The sequence below is a fragment of the Phalaenopsis equestris genome, unplaced genomic scaffold (genome assembly GCF_001263595.1).
Source record: "Phalaenopsis equestris unplaced genomic scaffold, ASM126359v1 Scaffold000006, whole genome shotgun sequence".
Lineage (NCBI taxonomy): Eukaryota > Viridiplantae > Streptophyta > Magnoliopsida > Asparagales > Orchidaceae > Phalaenopsis > Phalaenopsis equestris.
The window spans coordinates 1,077,404-1,099,545 of NW_018164448.1; the positions used below are offsets into that span (position 1 = coordinate 1,077,404).

The 22,142-nt window shown below is 35.7% G+C and overlaps 1 protein-coding gene across 1 annotated transcript; it reads left to right on the plus strand.

Annotated features, from left to right (window-relative positions):
- Positions 1 to 8,947: 8,947 nt before the first annotated feature.
- LOC110018296 (sedoheptulose-1,7-bisphosphatase, chloroplastic) lies at positions 8,948 to 15,198 on the plus strand. The gene is made up of 8 exons (XM_020715566.1): positions 8,948 to 9,180; positions 9,253 to 9,366; positions 9,463 to 9,648; positions 9,732 to 9,813; positions 12,692 to 12,913; positions 12,999 to 13,099; positions 13,716 to 13,787; positions 14,781 to 15,198. Exons 1-8 carry the CDS (start codon positions 9,064 to 9,066, stop codon positions 15,060 to 15,062), a joined length of 1,176 nt encoding a protein of 391 aa, XP_020571225.1. The 5' UTR covers positions 8,948 to 9,063; the 3' UTR covers positions 15,063 to 15,198.
- Positions 15,199 to 22,142: the final 6,944 nt, after the last annotated feature.

The window sequence follows — 22,142 nt, forward strand, 5'->3', positions numbered from 1 at the left end:
GGTATGGAGTCCAGATGTAATAATTTTTCATATGCAAGCCTTTAAACTACAAACTTTTTGGTTGAATGACTCAACGCTCAACCAATATGCTAAGGTGGCTTATGTCCCCCATGTTGTCTATTTTTTACTCTCTCAAAGCTCTTAGTATGTCTTTGACTGTGATCAAAAATTGTGTTTGACTATAGCTATAACACTTCATTGTCTCTCTTCTCTCCTTACATCAAAAAATTCATCTTTTTTTCTCTTATCATTAAAAAACCTTAAAAAACCTCTCTATGTCTTTAACACTTCATGACCTTTAACCATCATTGATCGTTGTGAATATGGAAAATTCCATACTTTTTCTCTTCTTTGTTTTATTCATTCCTTTCACCTCACTTTTGGGAGTAAGATCATTACATTTTCCTTGAAATAATAGAGACAACCATTAATGTTGAGAAATTAGGGTGAAGAAAAACAGAAATCGACACAAATCAAGAAAAACACAAAGAGATTTAAAGATGTTCGGTAAGGATGTCTACGTCCTCGAGAGCAGAGCGGAGACTTCCTTCCAATATTTAGAAAAGAGATTACAGAATTTGGGATACCTTCTGGGGTTACAAACAAACATTTTTATAACTTCAGGAGTAAACTCTAAGTACAATATGTAATTACAACGTTATCTCTGTACCGTAATGCGGGGCGTTGCCCCCGCATCCCCAACCAACATAACGTAACTTCCCGATTTGGACAGATTCTTCCGCTTCGCTCTACTCTGCTTCGTTCCAGCGTCTGTCCCTATATGGTATATGAGTTATACCATAACAAATCTCTACCTTGGCAAATATTCAACCCTTTTAGGAGAACGGATACATAGGAGTTACGCCTGCACCAATGTGGGTTGGACCACCGTGTTTCTCTAGCAACTGCAGACATTCAACAAGTCCAAGCAATGCAAGAACTTGTTGATAGTAACTGGCTTGGTCAACATATCAGCTGCATTTTCATTCGTATGAACCTTCTACAACAGTATCTCACCAGAAGCAATCAATTCTCTGATCTTATGATACCTGACATCAATGTGCTTGGTTCTCGCATTGTTCACCTGGTTTTTAGTCAGGTAAATAGCACTCTGACTGTCACAATGTAAATAAACTCTACCTTGCTCAATGCTCAGTTTCTTTACTAGCCCAACAAGTCATAAGACTTCTTTAGTAACTTCAACTACTGTCATGTACTCAGCTTCAGTTGTAGATAATGCCACAATAGACTGAATTGTTGATTTCCAACATATAGGTCATCCACCAAGAGTAAACACATACCCAGTCGTAGACCTTCTGTCATTCAAATCACCTACATAGTATGAATCAACATACCCCACAACTGAAGGATCATTCTGCTGACTACCAAAAATAATTTAATGTCCTACAATACCCTTCAGATACCTAAAAATCTACTTGACTGCTTCCCAATGGCGCCTTCCAGGTTTAGTCATGTATTTGTAGACTTTCATGTATTTGTAGACTTGACTACTAACAGCATGAGCCAAATCAGAATGAGTACATATCATTGCATGCATCAAGTAGCCAACTGAACTGGCATATGGAACATTTGTCATATCTTCGATTTCTGTATCTGTCTTAGGACACTGTTCTGAAGAAAGCTTAAAAGACACTGAAGCTTAAAATGATTTGTCTGATTTGTCAAAGGAGTGCTTACAGGTTTTGTTTTGCTCATCTCAAACATGTCCAACACTATCTCAATATAGCCTCGTTGAGATAGACATAATTGTTCAGAGTCTCTGTCTCGATGAATCTCCATTTCAAGAATCTTCTTCGAATGACCCAAATCTTTCATGTCAAATTTCTGGCTCAATAAAGCTTTCAAACCACAGACATCATTCATATTTTTTGCAACAATCAGTATGTCATCAACATACAGTAACAGAAAAATAATAGAACGATCATGAAGGCTCTTCACATAAACATAACAATTATACTCACATCTCTTGTAGCCAATCTGAATCATGTAGGAGTCAAACCGCTTGTAACTTTGTCTTGGAGACTGTTTCAACCCATACAACAATTTCTTTAACCAACAAAACAGATGCTCTTGTCCAGGTTGAGTGAACCCTTTTGGTTACTTCATGTAAATATGCTCCTCCATATCACCATGCATGAAAGCATTTTTAATATCCATCTGCTCTAAATGCAAATCTCAAATGGTTACTAAGGCAAGCATTGCCTTGATTGAAGTATGTCTGACTACAAGAGAAAAGATCTCATCATAATCTATCCTCTTATGCTGTGAAAATCTATTTGCTTCCAGTCGAGCCTTGAACTTTTTACCTTCTTTTTTTTGATATTGTTGGTTTTCTTTTGTACACCCACCTGCACCCAACAACCTTTTTTCCCTCAGGAAGCTGAACTAGCTCCCATATGCTATTTTTCTGCAAATACTTCATCTCCTCAACCATTGCACCCATCTATTTCTCTTTCTTTGGCTAGTGATAGCTTCTTGAAAAGTGGATGGATCATCGCTGCTGATGAGAAGTGCACAAGAGACTAATTCTTCATAACTCAATCTGCTAGGAGGTCTTATATTGGTGCGTCTCTGTCTGTCTCTAACTAGATTATAATTTTGCAGATCATTTAGAATGAAATCACCAGGTGTTGGATTTGAACCTTCAACTCTCTCAGTTGTTTCTGGATGTTGTTTTAAATTCATATGCACTGCATCTGAACTGGAATTGTTCCCATGCACATTGTCTTGATTCTGCAGTAACATGGACTGTTCATCAAAAACTGTATCTCTGCTGATCACCATCTTCTTTGCAATCAAATCTCAAAACTTGTATCCTTTCACACCTTTCTTGTAGCCCAGAAGATGCACATTTTGGATTTTACATCAAGCTTTGATCTTTCATCTCCAAATACATGCACATAAGCAGGACAACCAAAAATTCGTAAATGATCAAAATTAACTGGATTGTCTGTCCATACCTCTTCTGCGACCTTGCCACCCAACGATGCCTGAGGTGATTTATCTATGAGATAACATGTCATATTCACAGTCTTTGCCCAAAAACTCTTAGGAAGCCCTGCATTCAGTCTCAAGCATCTTGCACTTTCAATTAAAGACTTGTTCATCATTTCTGTCACACCATTCTGCTGTGGTGTCTTGCGCACTGAAAAATGCATATGAATCCCATGCTCCTCACAGAACTTCTGAAACTGTGAATTTGTGTACTGTGTCATTATTAGATCTCAAATACTTGATTTTTATGTCAGTTTGGTTCTCCACCTCAACTTTTCACAGCTTAAATTTAGAGAAGATTTTAGATTTCTACTTCAAGAAATACACCCAAACTTTCCTGGAAAAATCATCAATAAAGGTAACAAAATATTGAGATCCTCCCAGTGACGATTCCTTGGTAGGGCCCCATACATCAGAATGTACATAATCAAGAATACCTTCAATTTTATGTTTTTCAGTCATAAAACTGACTCTAGTCTGTTTTCCAAGAACGCAGAACTTACAAAGATTGAACTTGCAGCTTTTAACACCATGCAATAGATTTCTTCTATGCAATTCTGTCATTCCATGTTCATTGAGATGACCCGAACGCATATGTCATAACTTTGTACTATCATCATCTGACTCCACAGAATGAACTCAATATACAATTATACTTCCCAATAGTTTGTAGATATTACTTGTAGCCAACTTTACTTTTATCACAGTCAGAGCACCCTTAACAATTCTGATGGTTTCTCTATCCTCATATGTCTTAGGAATAAAACCATATCTGTGAGAGTGCCCAAGAAAATCAAATTCTTCTTCAGATCTGGAATATGTCTGACATCACATAATGTTCTAACTGTGTCATCATACATCTTAATTCTGACTTCTCCAAATACTAATAATATTGCAGCATCTATCATCACCTAGATAATTTGAGCCAGAATTAATTGACCTGTATGAAGTAAATCACTCTCTGTTAGGTGTTATATGATAAGAGCATCCTGCATCAAGAATTCATGCATCTGTGAACTGAGTTGATGAAATTGAAAGCATATCACCATCACTGCAATCTGAATTGTCACTTTGCACCACATTTACAGTCTTCGATGATTAAGGCTATAAATAAGGCTATAAACGAGCCGATCTTGAGCGAGCTCAGGCTTGGCTCGTGTTCGGCTCGGACTCGGTTGAAATTACTCGTGTTCGAAATCGGTTCATGTTTGAAATTGACTCGTGAACAGTGTGTTCGTGTTCGACTTGATTTAAATATTTGTGTTCGTGTTTGGCTCAAAATTGGCTTATTAAAATTAAATTGAAAAAATAGATGTAGACTGCTGTATTCGAACCTGGAGCAAATGTATGCAAATTTAACCACATTACCACAAGAGCAATTATAATTTACACTTAGATATAAATATATATAATATATTATTATATAAATAATATATGTAATATATTTTTGTATAAATAATTATATATATATATATTATTTCGAGCTAAAACGAGCCAAACACAAACGAACAAATAGTTGTTCGTGTTCGACTCGTTTATATCGTTAACTTATATGATCAATCACCTTTCTCCCCAGTCTGCTTCTTAAGCTTTGGGGCTACTTAACGAGCTAAAAACGAGCTGTTCGCGAACAACGAGCTTTTTTGACAGCCTTATCGATGATCAATCACCTTTCTCCCCAGTCTGCTTCTTAAGCTTTGGGCAATCTCTCTTTATATGACCTGGCTTCTTAGAATTGTAGCAATGAATTATTTTTTTATCTTTCAACTTGGATCTGGAATTTCGTCTTCTATAACCCTCCTTCTCTTTCTTCTTTCCACGATTCTGCCTACCCTTAACATATAAATTATCGCCATCAGAGCTTTCCCCAGCATTCTGCTTCCGCTGGTTGGGAGCAAACAATGCTGCAGTAATCTCATCAACTGATAGTTTCTTTCTCATATGTAAGAGTAATCATCATGTGTTCATAGGAAGAAGACAATGAATACAACAAAATCATCGCTCGATCTTCATCCTTAATATTCACATCAAGCCGTAACAGGTCTGCGATTATTTGATTAAAGCCATTAACACGTTGCGCCAGATCAGAACATTTTTGTATTTTCAGCCCATACAACTTTTCCTTCAGATATAATTTATTCATCAGAGATTTAACCATAAACCGAGTGTCCAATTTCTTCAACACCTCCCCTGGAGATTTTAGATTCACACGTGATACATAATTTCATCTGTCAGGCATAAGCGTATAGTTGCTGCTGCTCGTTGTTTAATTCTTCTCAAACTTCATCCTTCATGACATCTGGTTTTGTTACCCGTAAAACTTTCAAAATTCTCTGTTGAGCCAACATATCTTTTACTCTTGTTTGTCACAATCCAAAGTTACCAGTTCCATCAAACTTCACCACCTCAAATTTTGCACCAGAAGTTGTCATTTTAAATTGATCATGCAACAAATTATTCTGCAAATCCTTGCTCAGAATCTTTTGAAAAAGAAAATGAAGGATTGAAAAATTCCCTTAATTAAGTTGCCTTAATTAAGTTTTCCGGAGAAATAATATAATTTTTTTTTGAAAATAAAAGATTGAGATATTTCCTTAATTATTCCTCATTAATTAAAATATTTTCTTTAATTAATTGAATTTCAAAAACTTTCATTTTTCCCTAGAACCTGACTTTGATACCACTTGTTGAGAAATTAGGGCGAAAAAAAACAAAAATTGACACAAATCTAGAAAACACAAAGAGATTTAACGAGGTTCGACAAAGATGCCTACGTCCTCGGGAGCAGAACGGAAAGTTCCTTTCAATATTCAGAAAAAAGATTACAAAATTTAGGATACCTCCTGGGGTTACAAACAGAAATATTTATACCTCGAGGAGTAAACCCTAAGTACAATATGTAATTACAACATTACCCATGTATCGTACCACGGGGCGTTACCCCCGCACCCCCAACCCACATAACTTAACTTTCCGATTTGGACAGATCTTCTGCTCCGCTCTGCTCCGCTTCATTCCAGCGTCTGTCCCTGTCTAATATATGAGTCATACCATAACAATTAAATATTGTATCCTCTAACATGCAATTGCAATAATGTATTACCAACTGAAAATAAAATGTTTAGTTCTTAAAGTGCTGAAAGGAGAGATTTTTTATTTTCCTTTTTCTTCATTAAGGAAGAGTAGAGGTTTTTCTTTTTGGAAGATGATCTTTCTTCTAGAGTTATGCTTCTCACATTTGCCAAATAAATTGTTTGTATATCCTCATTTTATATTATTATTCTGTAACATCCACTCAAGTGATAACCTAATAACCTGCCTAAATCATTATTTAATATAAGATGTGCTTAAATTTTAATATATTTAAGCAAAGTATTAATCCTAATTAATTTAAATATAATATTAATTGGTCCTATATTATAATTGTGTGAACTATGACATAAGTATGTCGACTAAATTAAGAAAATTAGATGTAAAAAAAAAAGTTTACTGCAAATTTATATTTGAAGCCCTTAAACTTAGAATCGAGCAAAATTATCAATATAAAATATGTTCAAAATTTTGTAATATATATAAGAATTTAAATTTAAAGAACAAATGAAAATTATATGTCTAAAACACTATGAGATAATCGTCAAGTCTATATTTAAAATTTTACATTAATTTTTAGGTATGATAATGTAAATTTAAATAATGTATATTGATTTAAAAAAAATAAAGTATAAATTACTACTTTTATAATTATCCAATACCTTGATTAATTCTTGGCTAAGAAAAAGAGGGTTTGACTTATGACATCCACAAACTTCACGGCAGTGAGATTCTCTGAAACCCTTATATTTTTTTTTTCCTTAGCCAATCCTAAGAATAGTTTTTGTTAGATGTTGTAGGTTTCTTCGTTCACACGAGATAGATCTGACCATCCACCCAGTATCGTCCGAGTCAACCGATGATCAGTTATCGGACATCTGATGGGCCGAATGGTAATGGCGACTCAACCATATGCCTTTTGATTTGCCAGCATTGTGGTGTCACTGTGGGTTTTGGTCGCCACTCTAAGCAAGTTGACTGGCTGACACTAGTCAGCATGTCCATACACTTATTGAATGCTCAGTTATGTCTTAGAGAAAGCCCTAGGTTAGGACTTTACGTTCATGGTCAAATCTCTAGCGAAGCCAGGAGTATTTCTTGGAAGTCTTGGCTTTAATCCTAGTATGTCGGAATCCCAATTTCCTACAACTTTGATGCTTCTAACCTTCCTTGGATTGGTTAAAATAGTTTGAACTTGAAGAATGGGGAAATCTTTGTAGCTATCTCATTCTACAAGATCCTTGAGGGGTTGTAGGATGAAAAAGGCTTTGTAGCTAGCCTGTCCTACAAACGGTAAATGATTTCTCATAGGAGAAATCAGAGGATGCGGTTCTCTACATTCCTCACCAAAGCCAGAGGTGGCCATGTTGCATATCAAAGAGCTAAAACCCTAGGCACCTATGTGAGAGCATTAGTTGAGTTTGACTCGGTATTGATTATGATTAGCCGCATCTTGCACATTGTATTTCATGTTTATATGCTCGTGGGTTTGGTCATCTACGCGAGGCAGGTATTATCGGTTGTCCGACTTCGTCCGACTCAGTTGATCATCTATCACTAGAGATTCAATTGTTCGAACGATACTGGTTGGCCCAATCACACACATATTGATTGGCCAATCATGTGTGTGATTTATATGTTGCAAGTCACGTGTTACACTTTGCCTCGATTGGCCGCCCCCGACCCGGTCAGTATTACACCTTGTTTCAATTGGCCACTCCGACCTAGTCGACACCACACTTTTCCTCGAACGGTAGCCTTGACCAAGCTGATACTACATTTTGCCTCGATCGTCCGCCTCAACCGGGTCAATATTACACCTTGGCTCAATCGGCCTCCCCGTCCCGGTCGACATTACACCTTGCTCGGCTGACCGCCCGACTTAGTTGAAATTACACCTTGCCTCGATCGACCTCCCAGATCTGATTTGCAGATCATTGTGGTCTGACCAGCCACCCTGGACCGATCAACAAATCACTTTGGTCCGACCAGTCGCCTTAAACTGGTCGACCAATCACCTTGGCCCAGTCGACCACCTTAGCTTGACTGAGTCCATTGGCTATGTTGCCCCAGGTGGACCACCCCAGTCGACCCACCGGGTCGAACAACCAACTTCGCTTGCATAGTTTGTTTTTTGCATGTCCATTAGTGTTGCTTGCATGATATCTTGCATAATCATTATCACATGCTTGAGTTATATTTTGAGTGCTCATTTATATACTCAACCCACTTGTATGATTCTCCCCGGTGAGGATTATTGTTCCCTTGAGTCAGTGCGCCTTGTGATGCATCCATTCTTTGCAATGCATTCACATAGATTGTAGTTAGTAGCTGCAGTAGCAATTAGCCATATATGCCTTACAAATAAGCCATTGTTGCTAGCTCGGTAGCGTCAATTGACCAAAAAGATCATAGCTGCAAGCTTTAATAATTGTTAGTCATAGTTGCGTTATTTGGGTCTGAAACATTTCTTGCACAAAAAAAAAAAATAACTATGAAGATTCATGCTAAATGATAAAATTTTGTTGATGACACATCAAATATCATTATTATTAAATTAAAAAAAAAGTAAAATCATACATAAGTAGAGTGATTTAAACATAAATAAAATAAATTAAAATTAAGCTATTAGATATATAAATACATAATAGTTAAAATAAAATATAGGTATTATAAACATAAATACATAATGATGGTAAGGAACGTATGTAAACAAATAAATAATTAAAAAAAAAACTTACATGGCTCGGCCTTACCGAACTCCTCAACAAACACTAAACGTAGCCTAATGAGTGATGGGAATTCATCTTACCTCTTCCCAACTTTCAGGATCCTAACACGTGGCAATCTTCCAACGGTCGGCTTATCTCCTCTTCTCCCCTCTGCCCATTTCAATGAAATCAAACTGCACCTTAACCACCCCACATCCCTTCTACCCGCCGCCCTCACTCTCCGAACATGGAGACCGGAGTCACCAGCTACGCCGGCAGCGCTATCCCCCACACCGTTCTCTCTCGCCATCGTACCACCACTCCCTCCTGGTTTCCATCGCAGCAGCGTTCCCACAGAAAAAGCGTCGGTACTTTTTCAAACCAAACATTCACTCAGTAATCCTCATTAGCTTAAACAAAATTTTTTTCATCACAGAGCCTTAAAGCTGCCACCTTTTTCGGCGAATCACTGAGAGTAGAATCCAAGTTCATTTCAAGAACGGAAAAAAGAAACTCTTTCTCAACGAAGTGTGAGATTGGAGATAGCTTGGTAAAGTCCTTTACCCCAAAAGTTGCTAGCTTTCTTTCTGTCAACCATGGTTGAATATTTAAGTTGTAGAAATTTGCATATTTTTGTGAATTGCAGGAAGAGTTCTTGAACAAAGCAACGCCAGATAAGAGCCTCATAAGGCTGCTTGTTTCTATGGGAGAAGCATTGAGGACAATCTCCTTCAAGGTGAGGACTGCTTCCTGTGGAGGAACGGCATGTGTGAATTCTTTTGGTGACGAGCAACTTGCAGTCGATGTGCTTGCTGACAAGCTTCTCTTTGAGGTTTCAGTCTTCTATGTTTTTTATTTGATTCTTGGCTTTCTAGCTTTACGGTTCAGGAACTGGAGTTTTTCAATTTTCTGCAGTCTTTGAGGTACTCCCATGTTTGTAAGTATGCTTGCTCTGAGGAACTTCCTGATTTGCAAGACATGGATGGGCCAGCTGAAGGTATGTATCATTAGCTAAACGGAGTTGATTCATTGTAGAGGAATTTTGATGTCGATCAAGGAAAATTAGTTCTTCTGATTAAAGTTTTCTGCTGAGGGGATGTTCATTTGGATGAATTTACTAATTTTGTTTGGCCATATGCTTTATTGCTAATCAACCCTGGCCTTAGTTTATGATTAATTCATTGTATTTGTCATGCTGCTAAGCTTCATTTGGTTAAGCTTTTCGTTCAATATTACTTTTTGAAACTTCATGTATCATACATATTTTAGTTGTATGAAGAACTTGCAACATGAGTTTGATTGGGAATGCTTGAATGAGTAGCACATTGGTTGGAAACAGAGTAAAGCATCCCCAGGTGCTAGGTTCAAGCGCTCGCTCTGCTCAAAAAAAAAAAAAAAAAGGCTTTGTTCAGAAAAAAAAAAAAAAAAGATATCTTAGAGTTGCAAATGAACTGAGCCGAGTTGAGTAGGAAGTTATGCTAGCTTGAGCTTATCTCGTTTACCAAAAACTTATTCAGGTTCGGCTTGAGCTCGATTTGAGATTTTGTGATAGTATTCCATTTACCAAAGGCATATTCGAGTAAGCTCTACTCGAGCTTGTTCATGTTATGATTAATGAGCTTAAAATGTGAAGCTCTTGAAAAAGTAAATGAGCCTTATTGAGCCGAACTTTTTAAAAAATAAGACTTGAATTGAATATGCTTAATAAATTCGGCTTAGTACCTTATAAGCCGAGCTTGTGCATATCACTTCTCTAGGGGATGCCTTTTTGAATCAGGCCTTAATTAAGCTTTATATCGAGCCTTAATTGGGCTTCTTAAAGTGCTTGTTCCAGAACTATAAATAATATGTTCATGATCATAATGGAAATGAGGAATTAGCTATTCGAGTTTGTTCTTATAACAATCAATCATTTATAAAAGTATTCAAATTTGTTCTATTAGTTAATTAAACAATCATGAATGAACTCTAATTAACCCAAATCAAAAGTAACTTGTTGAACGCTGCCCTGTTTGGGTTCACTTTCCATTTTTTGTTTTTTGTTTTGTTTTTGTTTTATGTTTTTAAAAAATAAGTTTGGTACTATTATGATTTTTTTGTTATGTATTTTAAATCGACATTCAAATTACCTAGTTGTTTTGTATCTACATATATGTCACTTAAACTTCACTCTTTACATTTATACCACCCTAATCTTTCTTATCACACGTTCATCTTAGCATTCTCAACATTTATCCATAAATGAACTAAATATAATGTTTGGTTTCAAATATATAAACACTATAAGACAATAGAGTACAGCAGCAACAATCCTTTATCCCACTAAGTGAGGTTGGCTACATGAATCCTTTTCTTCGTTGTGTCCTATTGAGTGTCATATTTTCATTTACTTATAACAAATTAAGATCATTTATAATACAACCTGCCCATGTCTTTTTAGGCCTACCTCTATCTATCTGAACATGAGTTGAATCTAAAACATCTACTCTCCTAACAAAATCATTAGTTGGTTGACGTTTAATGTGATCAAATTATCTAAGACAACTCTCTCTAATTTTGTCTGTCAATGGAGCTGCACCAACCCTTTCAAAGATATATTCATTTGTCTCTAAATATAAAGCCACTAACCCACATAAGCTTGCTCATCTCAGCAACACTTAACTTAGATTTATGCTTCTATTATATAGGCTTACATTATTTTCCATAGAACATTACAGGCCTCATTGCCATCTTATAAAATTTTCCTTCAAGTCTAAGATGTACTTTTCTATCAAACAATAGGCCCAATGTATCCTCACTTCAACCATCCAACTTGAATTCTACAAGTAATATCTCCATCTATATCTTCATCACTTTGAACAATAGACCTGAGATATCTAAAACGTTCACCCCTCATTATACGATCACCTGTTTTTACAACACCGCCACTGGATCTATTATTATTGAAATTACATTCCATATATTCAGTGTTAGATCTACTCAAACGAAGGTCTTTAAACTCTAAAGATGGCCTCCATAATTCATGTTTTTCCTTCAAGTCTAAGCTGAAAACATACACCAAGATAACATACTTCTGGAAATGTCTAGTAAGAGCATTCATAACCAAAGCAAAAAGCCATGGGCTTAAAGCCAATCCCTATTGTAATCCAATTGAAATAGGAAAATACTTAGTCAATCTTCTTTGTTTGAGCACAAATATGTTTGAGCACAAGTATAAGAGAATGGAGTGTTTGTATAAAAATTTTACACCCCTTATATTAAGCCAAGTTCTTTCATCCTCTCCATTAAAATCATAATTACATGACCATGTAAAACTCACAATTTAAATGCTAGAAAGAAGGAACAAAATTACATGCTTCCTACCGCCCCTTTCAAGACCCCTTTAACTGATGCAAAAGCCTTCTATTGACTTCCTCTTTATATAAAAGCATAAATTAGAACCTTGAGCTCTCCTTAAATTAATGAGAGAAGCTTCATGCTGACTTCATATATTCAATAAATGCATATTGTTGTTAAAGATGTCCCGTGCTGTTAAAAGATCCATGATAAGGAAAAGATTGTTCGTATTAAATTTCCTTTCAAAAACTGACTTCAACCAAAAAAATCGAAGAAAGAATAAATTTCATAATGTTGAAGTAGGTCTAATGGGTGATGAAATATGAAATCAATATCTCAAAGAGCAGAGAATACCTTAACCTGATGTATGGATTTCAGTTTGTTTCAATCATGCCTTTAACTTAATCCATAGAAAGCAAAACCAGAACTAATCTTCTTTAATCCACTTAAACCACCACACCTTAACATTCCTACTTCCCATTCAAGCTAATCTAAACAGCATGAAGAAAACTTCACCGAGCTTCTCTTCTGCAACTCAGGTGGTTTTAGCGTCGCTTTCGATCCCCTCGACGGCTCCAGTATTGTCGACACCAACTTTACAGTCGGCACGATCTTCGGCATCTGGCCTGGAGATAAACTGACAGGTGTAACAGGAAGAGACCAGGTTGCTGCTGCCATGGGGATATACGGACCTCGAACAACTTATATTATTGCTGTGAAAGACATTCCTGGTACTCATGAGTTCCTTCTCCTTGATGAAGGTATTCTTCTTCAACACTCTTTGGATATGAGAGGTTATATTGGTTTATTATGAGTTCAGAAATTTGATTTTATTGATCTGTGAAGGTAAATGGCAGCATGTTAAGGACACTACATCGATTGGTGAGGGAAAGATTTTCTCTCCAGGAAATCTGAGGGCTACTTTTGATAATCCAGACTATGATAAGGCATTCTTTTCTTAAATCATTAAATGGGCCTTTTACATATATACCAGACAATTCTTTTGGATTTACATGTCTCACACATAAACTTTCATATTCACATACATTACACTTTGGTGTTTTAAACTTTGCATGAAAGGTGATATTAAAAAATGATAATAGCGCTATTTATTGATGTGATACTAAAAATTCAAGTGCTTTGTGTGTAAATATGAAAGTATAGGTGTACTTTGCGCTATGTACGTGCATACCTCTTTTTTATGTAAATGCATGAGAACTTTGTTTTATGCATGTAAATGCCCCTAAAAAAAAGGGGCTTTTACATCATACTACACAAGTCTTATGTATTTATATAACACCTAAATATTTCACATGCATACTACTCAAATCCTTAGAATCATATAAAATAATATCATTATCACCATCTTTGTAAAAAATATACACCTTTCCATGTATAGGTTTATGCACCAAGATGTTATAAGTGTAAATATCAAACTTTGGGTGTTAGATATGTAAATACATAAAAATTGTTTGGTATCTATGTAAATTATTCAAATAAAAGATTTTTGTATGAAGATGTAATAAGGGTTTGAACTAACTGATGAACAATATAACCATGCAGTTGATCAAGTACTATCTAAGAGAGAAGTACACACTGCGCTACACTGGTGGAATGGTTCCAGATGTCAACCAGGTAAATATTTACTCTTCTTTACAAATTCATACTTTGCTATTTTTGTTTGGGGCAGCTTTCTGGCTGATTTTATGGTAAGAAAAGTAGTGGGTGGAAAAAATAGTGTTTTTTTGCATATAGACTTGAGCTTTTAGGTTAACATATTACAATAATTCAACAGTATTGTTAGAGTTTGAGACATATCACTAAACATGGATTGAAAAGTTTGCATTGCGACATATTACATACACACATTCCTTAAATTACATAAGAAAGTATTATTAAATTTTACTAATTATATAAATAAATTTCAAATTCTAATGTGGGCAATTGCCCACCCTAAATATTATCTGGTTTTGCCCTTCATTTGTATTATTCAAATCTTTCATATCACCTAAACGATACTATGATTTAACTTTTAAAATGAACATATCATTTCATGCATGGGTAAAGTAACACATATGTAAAATCTAAAATTTATGTGATAGATATGTAAATACATAAGGAATTGGGTGATATGCATGTAAATCTTCCTATATATGTGTGTGTTTTCACTAGCATTTGGAATGATATATGGCCTATCAGTCACAACTTCACACTTTTTTTCATTCGATATATCCGTAATTTTTCTCATTGATATTTTTCAATTAATTTTGCATCTCTTTTAGGAGGTGTTTGATAGCATACTATTAATAGGGTTTAGCCATAGATTCAACTTAAATCGAGCCAAACACTAAAGAAAATAAAAATTAAATCTAATGCTCCGTTAAATCAATTTTTTCCTCATTCCAACCCTTTTTTTCTCGCCTTCCATTAGTATTACAACATAAATATGGATTTAATAAATCCGACTGCGAGATAGATTATTCCATCGTCCCTTGCAAGCTCTTCTATTGCAGACTGAATTTGATGAATCCTAATTAACTTAAATCTAAGAAGCAGCCAATCATCGCCATAATTTGTCTCTGTGGTTTGTCTCCAAGTTAGAATTCCATTGTTTTATTGTGCTTGCAGATCATAGTGAAGGAGAAGGGTATCTTCACAAATGTTTCATCTGCGAGCGCCAAAGCTAAATTAAGACTCTTGTTCGAAGTTGCCCCGTTGGGCTTTCTGATAGAGAAAGCTGGAGGATACAGCAGCGATGGCTTTCGCTCTGTGCTGGACAGGGTGATCACCACTCTTGATGAGAGGACTCAGGTTGCGTATGGATCCAAGAATGAGATCATTAGATTTGAAGAAACTCTGTATGGGTCTTCCAGGCTTAAAGCTGGGGAGCCTGTAGGCGCAGCAGCCTAAAAACCTGAGCTTTTAATAACTTCCATGGATCTGCATATCAACACTACTTGAAGTCATATTTATGTTGATGTTTATGTCTGTCCATTTTTAAGTTTCACAGTGCAATTTGTTCCGTTTATAGGAAGACAGTTTCTAAGGGTGGGCCTTGTGTTGAGAAATTATGGCAAAGAAACACAAGAATCAAGAACCAAACAATCAAGATCAAATACAGGGATTTAATGAGGTTGGGCAAGACGCCTACGTCCTCGGGGGTGAATAGCGGCAGTGATTTTTTTTGATTTCACGAAAAAAAGTAAATCTCCTTAGGGTTGCAAATACAACCTATATATATAACAATAGTGTACAACATGTAATTACAGAATTACTCTTATATCGTACAACTAGGGCTTTTCCCCGTACCCTCAACCTACTTAATGAAACTGCCCCCGATTGGACAGATGATTCAGCTCCACTTTGCTCACGAGCTCCGCTCTGCTCGCTCGCTCAGTTCCGCTCCAGCATCTGTCTCTAATTTGGTATATGAGCCATACCTAAAACCTTGGGTTAGCTTTGGATGGATTGGTTTTTAAATTGTATTGGAAACCTAAGACTAAACTAATCAAACTTTGATAAAACCAAGCCGACTGAATCGGCTCTAGGTTGGTTTGAACGGTTCGGCTATGGAGGTTATGCATAAACATTAAGAATTATATATATTATATGTATAGTATTGATTTAATATTATGAATCCTCTGTTAATCTCAAAATTTTTTTTAGATTTTTCTTCAAAATTCATTACTTGAAGACAATATCTAAGGGTGAGAATTGAATATTGGGGTTTTCAAAATCAAAAAATCTTTTTTTTTTTTGAGAAGGAACCGAAGCGACTGATAGTTTTGTTCAGTTTGAGGAATTAAGAATGAATACTTTGTAGGAGATATAATCTACAAGCAGAAGAAATCATTGAGCATGTTTGGCACTTATGAGTATAATAATGGTGCAAAAGAAGCTAGCCTTTATTAAAAGTAGGTAATTCATGTCTATAATGTTATCCAGACAGCTAAAAGCAAAGAACGCACCTTCACATATAATATAGAAAATGTTACTGGGGAGTGATGCAGAGATTTTGACCATGAACTTGAAATATGAAAATCTGGAACTTGATATTATTGGTTTCTTACTCCATATGCAACTCAAACAAATTATCATTAGGATAAAAATAAATCTATAACTACGAACAAAATTTTGATATGTACCATTAATGATTTAAGTAATTCTAATGTATTGTGATAATCTAATGTCAAAATTTTGATATGAACTATTAATGATTTCAGATGTAGAGTAAATATCAAATTTTAGATGTTAATTTTTTGAGAATATGAAAATCGGTCCACTGTTCAAATTGACATTTTCTCATGTTTGCAAATTGGATTTGTTACTCGAAATTAATTGCTAAATTAATTGCTCTTAATTCCTACTATGATTTGCTGCATAAGAGAAAAAGAAATGATTAATGAGTTTCCTTAATTATTTAATTAATTTCTTATTGGGCCTAATGACATGATGAAATTAATAAATAGACATGCTAGCTCCCCTTGTGATCTCTCTCGGGATTTGGTTTCCCAGACTTTCTCTTCGGCATTGGTAGCTTTTCAGGTTCTTCTTCTGGCGTGCCTCGGTTTGAAGCCCTCAAGATTTGGTTTCCTAGGCTTCCTCTTCGACATTAGTAGCTTTCCAGATTCTTCTTCTGGCGTGCTTCAGTTTGAAGCTCTCGGGTAGAGAGAGAGAGAGAAGAAGAGGATGAAAGGAGAGAGAAAGAGTGTTTTCTTGTAATCATCGAGGTGATCGACAGGTTTTATTCCTCAAGCTAACAAAATCCTATGCAGCTCCGTTGACGTAGGCAATTTTTCGAACCACGTAAATCTGTGTATTTCCGCTGTGTTTTCTATTTTACGTTCTTTCTCGATCAGATTTTTCGCTTTATTGTCGTCGTTTTTCACAACAACTGGTATCAGAGCCGTGGTTTCAGATCTAAGGAAGAATGATAGGTGGAGTCGAAGTGATAGTATCGAGGCTCGAGAAGTTCAATGACACAGATTTTGGTTACTGGAGGATGCACATAGAGGACTACCTCTATGGAAACAAAACATCATCTTCCGTTTTGGGAAAGCAACCAAAAAAGATGGATTTTCTGCCAAGGAATCAGACTTGGGAGCTGATAAAACTTCCACCAGGGAAGAGGCATTGCACAACAAGTATGTGTACCGGGCGAAGATTGCGCTTGATGACAGTAAGAGACACAAGACTAGACTTGTTGAAAAGGGCTTTTAGCAGAGGGAGAATATTGCCCATGCAGTGGGAGTTGTAAGCAAAAACATGAGTAACCCGAGAAAAAAGCTTGGAGGTACAAGATTATGTTGACGCTGATATGTCGACTAAGGGTGTTACTCTTGAGAAACTGAAGTTGTGCTCGACTTCAGCTGGTCTTCTGGCATGAAGACCTGGGCTTTGAGTTGCAGAGTTTTAGGATATCACGTTTGAAGAAAAAGGCAACACAGCTAGCGGATGATGTCGCCAGTGTACCAGTCTCCAAGTGGGAAGTTTGTTTTGAATATGGAAACCAATCTACTGTTCAAATTGGCATTCTCATGTTTGGTAGCAAATTGAATTGTTAAATTAATTGTCATTCTCATGTTTGGTCTACTGTTAAATTAATTGCTCTTAATTCCTTCTATGATTTGCTGCAGAAGAGAAAAGAAAATAATTAATGAGTTTCATTACTTATTTGATTAATTTCTTATTGGGCCTAATGACATGATGAATTTAATAAATAGGCATGCTAGCTCCCCTTGCGATCTCTCTTAGGATTTGGTTTCACAGTCTTCCTCTTCGGCATTGGTAGCTTTCTAGGTTCTTCTTCTGGTGTGCTTCAGTTTGAAGCTCTCGGGATTTGGTTTCGTAGGCTTCCTCTTCGGCATTAGTAGTTTTCCAAGATCATCTTCTGGCGTGCTTCGGTTTGAAGCTCTCGGGTAGAGAGAGAGAAGAAGAAGATGAAAGGAGAGAGAAAGAGTGCTTTCTTTTAATCGTTGAGGTGATCGACGGAGGTTATTCCTCATGCTAATAAAATCCTCCGTAGCTCCGTTTACGTAAGCAATTTGTGGAACAACGTAAATATGTATATTTCCGCTGTGTTTTCTATTTTGCGATCTTTCTCGATCCGATTTTTTCGCTTTATTAGCGTTGTTTTTCACAACAAAGACGTATGTAAACATAGAAGAATTATGTGGTATTTATGTAAATGCCCTTTATTAATATTGCCATTAAGCATGCTCCAAGAAAGTATAAAGTGCACCTTGTTAATGTTATCATTGATGATTATGTTAAATTGGGGTTGTTCTCTGGTCTGATTATGATGAGTTTTGTGTAGGGTAGGCCAACTGGGGATGGTTATGTCTTGAGCTCAAGGTAATCCAAACTACCTAAGATTTGTCTAGGTTTAATTTACTTTGTAGACTACTTAGTTTGATTTTAGGTTCAATTTAGGATTAATTAGGGTTATTATTGAACCACGTTTAATTTCATATAAGCTCAATGCAATTTAGCTGCAGTTTAGTCATGTTTCGCTACAGTTCAGGTGTGGTCAAGTCACTGTTCACAGTGTTGCGAATAAGTGCCTGACGTGGCCATGCACGAGGCCAAACGTTATTACGTCGGGCGCTCTATTTGGTCGGCATGGTCAGACGACCTTCAAGCATGGACATGCTGGCAGTAGACCATTTGGGGCATTTCTGGAAGGTTTGGCGTCGACATGCCTGGTTTAGGCGTGGTCATATCGTAGTTTGGGCATAGCCCCACCGGCCCTTAGGGAACTTTGACTTTCAGAAATGCTTGCCAAGGGGGTTCCAGATCTTGTGGGATCTCTGGAAGATCAAATAAGAGCAGGTCATGATCATTGGGCCTCCGTAGGGATCGTAGATAAGTTTAAAAATGTTTGAGAAGATGAACCGTATACGTGTCGCCGAGTAAAGCAACTTCCTCATGGAAATTCGTCTATTCGGACCTTAGGCTTATGGTTTGAACATGATACGGGGTACACTTGTCGACGATTTGCATCATAGAAATGTGTGTATTAGCGGGATCTAGCCCTGTTTCACAGGGGCAACCGTCAATCTAGAGGATATTGGAAGCAATGCCGGCTTGACCGTGATCAACATGGGGCACGACTAAGACAGTACAAACCCAATTATAGTGTCGATTAACGAGGATGTCCCGTGTATGTCACATCAAAAATAGATACCAACAACGATCAATGTTTAATAAATTTTGCTTGGAGGCTTAATTGCAACATAAATACATGACCAATATTTAATATGATCAATTACATATTTCGCATATGCTTCTAGTTTGAAGAAAAAAGAACAAATAATTATGATGTTTGTGCTAAAAGAAATATCTTTTATGATAATGAGGTAGAATTGAAGTTGAAATATCCATTATGATAATGAGAAGGCACAACACGCCATTTATGGTTATAGGTATCATTTGTTGAAGTTGAAGTAGCAAGGAGTGTGGTCGCATTCACTGAAAAGTTGAGGACCAGCTTCGCGGCCCATCTATGTGTGATGGAGTCTAGGCTGAAGGCAACAAAGCAAGCAGGGATGCTAGTCAAGAGGCTCAAAGCTATGATTGAGCATTTGAAGTGCGAGGCACATCGCCGTGGCATACGACTATTGATTGAGGCAGAGGTAGAGGAGGCTCGAGGACCACAAGTACAATTAAGTTTTTCTCTATGTATGTAGAAATTCATTTGTACTTTTTCATTATTTTACAAACACTCTTATATCAAATGATATGTTGAGATTTATTATTATATTTGTTATGATTTCTTTGGATATAATTGTCTCTATTTGTTCATTTATGTGGTTATGATATGTTATAGATATAGATGCTATTTCTTTCATTTTCTGATCACAGGTGTATAAAATATTTTCTTGGCTTGGTCCCCTTCATATTTTTTTGCTGTTGTACAATTTTCCATCTGAAAATACTTAAATTCAACAACCCGTGAAAGTATTCTGTGATAGACACATCTAAATTTAAAAACAAAGATAAATTCAACCAACCAAATACTTTTTATGCAAGTTAAATTTCTAATCAAAAAAATATAAAAATAATCATTTTATCAAAACATCAATAAAAAAATAAAATAAAATAAAAACCGATCATGTGGCTTTCAGTGAGTGATTTTCTGAAAAAAAAACATGCAGAAAACTGCTATTTCGCATCGTTCAATCCAGAATCAAGTAAATATTCTTCATCTATTATTGTCATCTCAATAGGGACATACTGCATTCTGTAGCACTGCATTTGCATTCATCTATTATTGTCATCTCAATAGGGACATACTGCATTCAGTAGCACTGCATTTGCATTTTACTCTTGTCTCAGTTCTTTGCATTTTGGTCCTCAGCTTTCAAATTCATGCAGCCCATCCCCGTGAAGCAGGCCTAGCCAAGCTACTCCTTCTTCGGTCCTCTTCTGTACTAACAAGCTATAAACACTGCCGAAACATGAATTACACAATAATTAGCTTTCTGCCATGTAAGTTTTTTAAGTCAAAATGAGTTTTTTAACACCAAAATGTTGCAAAAATTGACTTTTGAAGTATGGAGCAGCAGATTCACGGTATTGGTGAGTTCTCAATTCTAATTGATTCTATTATTTCTGTTAAAATCTGGGCTGGTTTTTAAATTTACTTTGCAGTAAATATAATATAGATTTACAATTAACACTTTTTTATATACTATTCTTATCTTAAAGTAGAATCAATAACAGGAAAACTCATTGTTTTGAATAAGGCACATTTACATACTTTTAACTTTCATAATTATATTTGTAACACTCGAACCAAATACTATCATTATTAAATTTTTAAATGTGAAGTACACATCTTCATGCATGAATTTATAACACCAAAGTGTTATAACTATTAATATCAAACTTCAAATATTAGATATCAACAACAACAACAACAACAACAAAGCCTTAATCCCATTACGTGGGGTCAGTTACATGAATCATTTTTCTCCATTGCGTCCTATTTAGTGTCATATTTTCATTTAGTTCTAGTAAATTAAGATCATTTTTTTTACAGTAAGCCCAAGTCTTCCCAGGTCTACCTCTGCTTTTCTTAACACGAGTAAACTTCAAATATTAGATATGTATGTATGTAAATTTATGCAAAATTTGTACCAACTATTAAATAAAGATTAAATAAAAGGACGTTTATGTAAATTACACTAGAGTACATGAGAAATATTCCAACAAAATGAAACATTTAAAAACTCTGAAAAATACCTGATGATGGCTTCAGAATGAATTGGATTTCATAGCTTTGATTCGTTCTGTCAGCACCTGTGTTAGAATTCCATGATTTTTAGGTGGGGCTGAAGCTTCAAGAGCCTTACAAAATAAGGAGCAGAGATGATAAAGATTAAGGATTTAATTTTATATTATGAGATACTTATTACCCTTTAAACCTGAACTTTTCAAATGATAATAATAATAGAAAGGAGCATTTGATAAATCTGGTGTGGTCTTCAAGGAAAACACACAGTACATGAGTATTTCCATGTACATGCAGAAGACAAGTGAAGAGACATAAAAATGAAATGGCATGCCTGGGCATGAATTATGATGACAAGATTGACAAACAATTATGAAAACAAAGCCTAAGCCTACTAAGCCAACTATTTTATATTAAAAAGAGGTTGTTTATATACGTGACACACAATTGGTATATATTTTTATATATAACATTTATATTTTAATATTGCATAAAATATATCATTATTATTAACTTTAAAGATTTACATACATACCCCTCAATTGCTATATATTTATGTAGCATCTAAATTTTCATTTTTATAAGCATGTCACTTTTTTATTCATGAAAGTATGCATTTCATTTATAAAAGTTGAAATGATGGTATTTTTGAAGTGGTATGAACTATTTGAATGTTACAAATGTAATAAATAAGATTTAGGTGTTGGATAAATAAATGCACAGGAATTGTGGAATGTATGTGTAGAATCCTGATT

Excerpts from the sequence above, each read along its gene's own strand:
- LOC110018296 (XM_020715566.1), top strand. The coding sequence starts at position 9,064 with ATGGAGACCGGAGTCACCAGCTACGCCGGCAGCGCTATCCCCCACACC. Across the intron at positions 9,181-9,252 it reads AGCGTTCCCACAGAAAAAGC|AGCCTTAAAGCTGCCACCTT; the intron begins GTCGGTACTTTT and ends TTTTCATCACAG. Across the intron at positions 13,788-14,780 it reads TGGTTCCAGATGTCAACCAG|ATCATAGTGAAGGAGAAGGG; the intron begins GTAAATATTTAC and ends TTGTGCTTGCAG.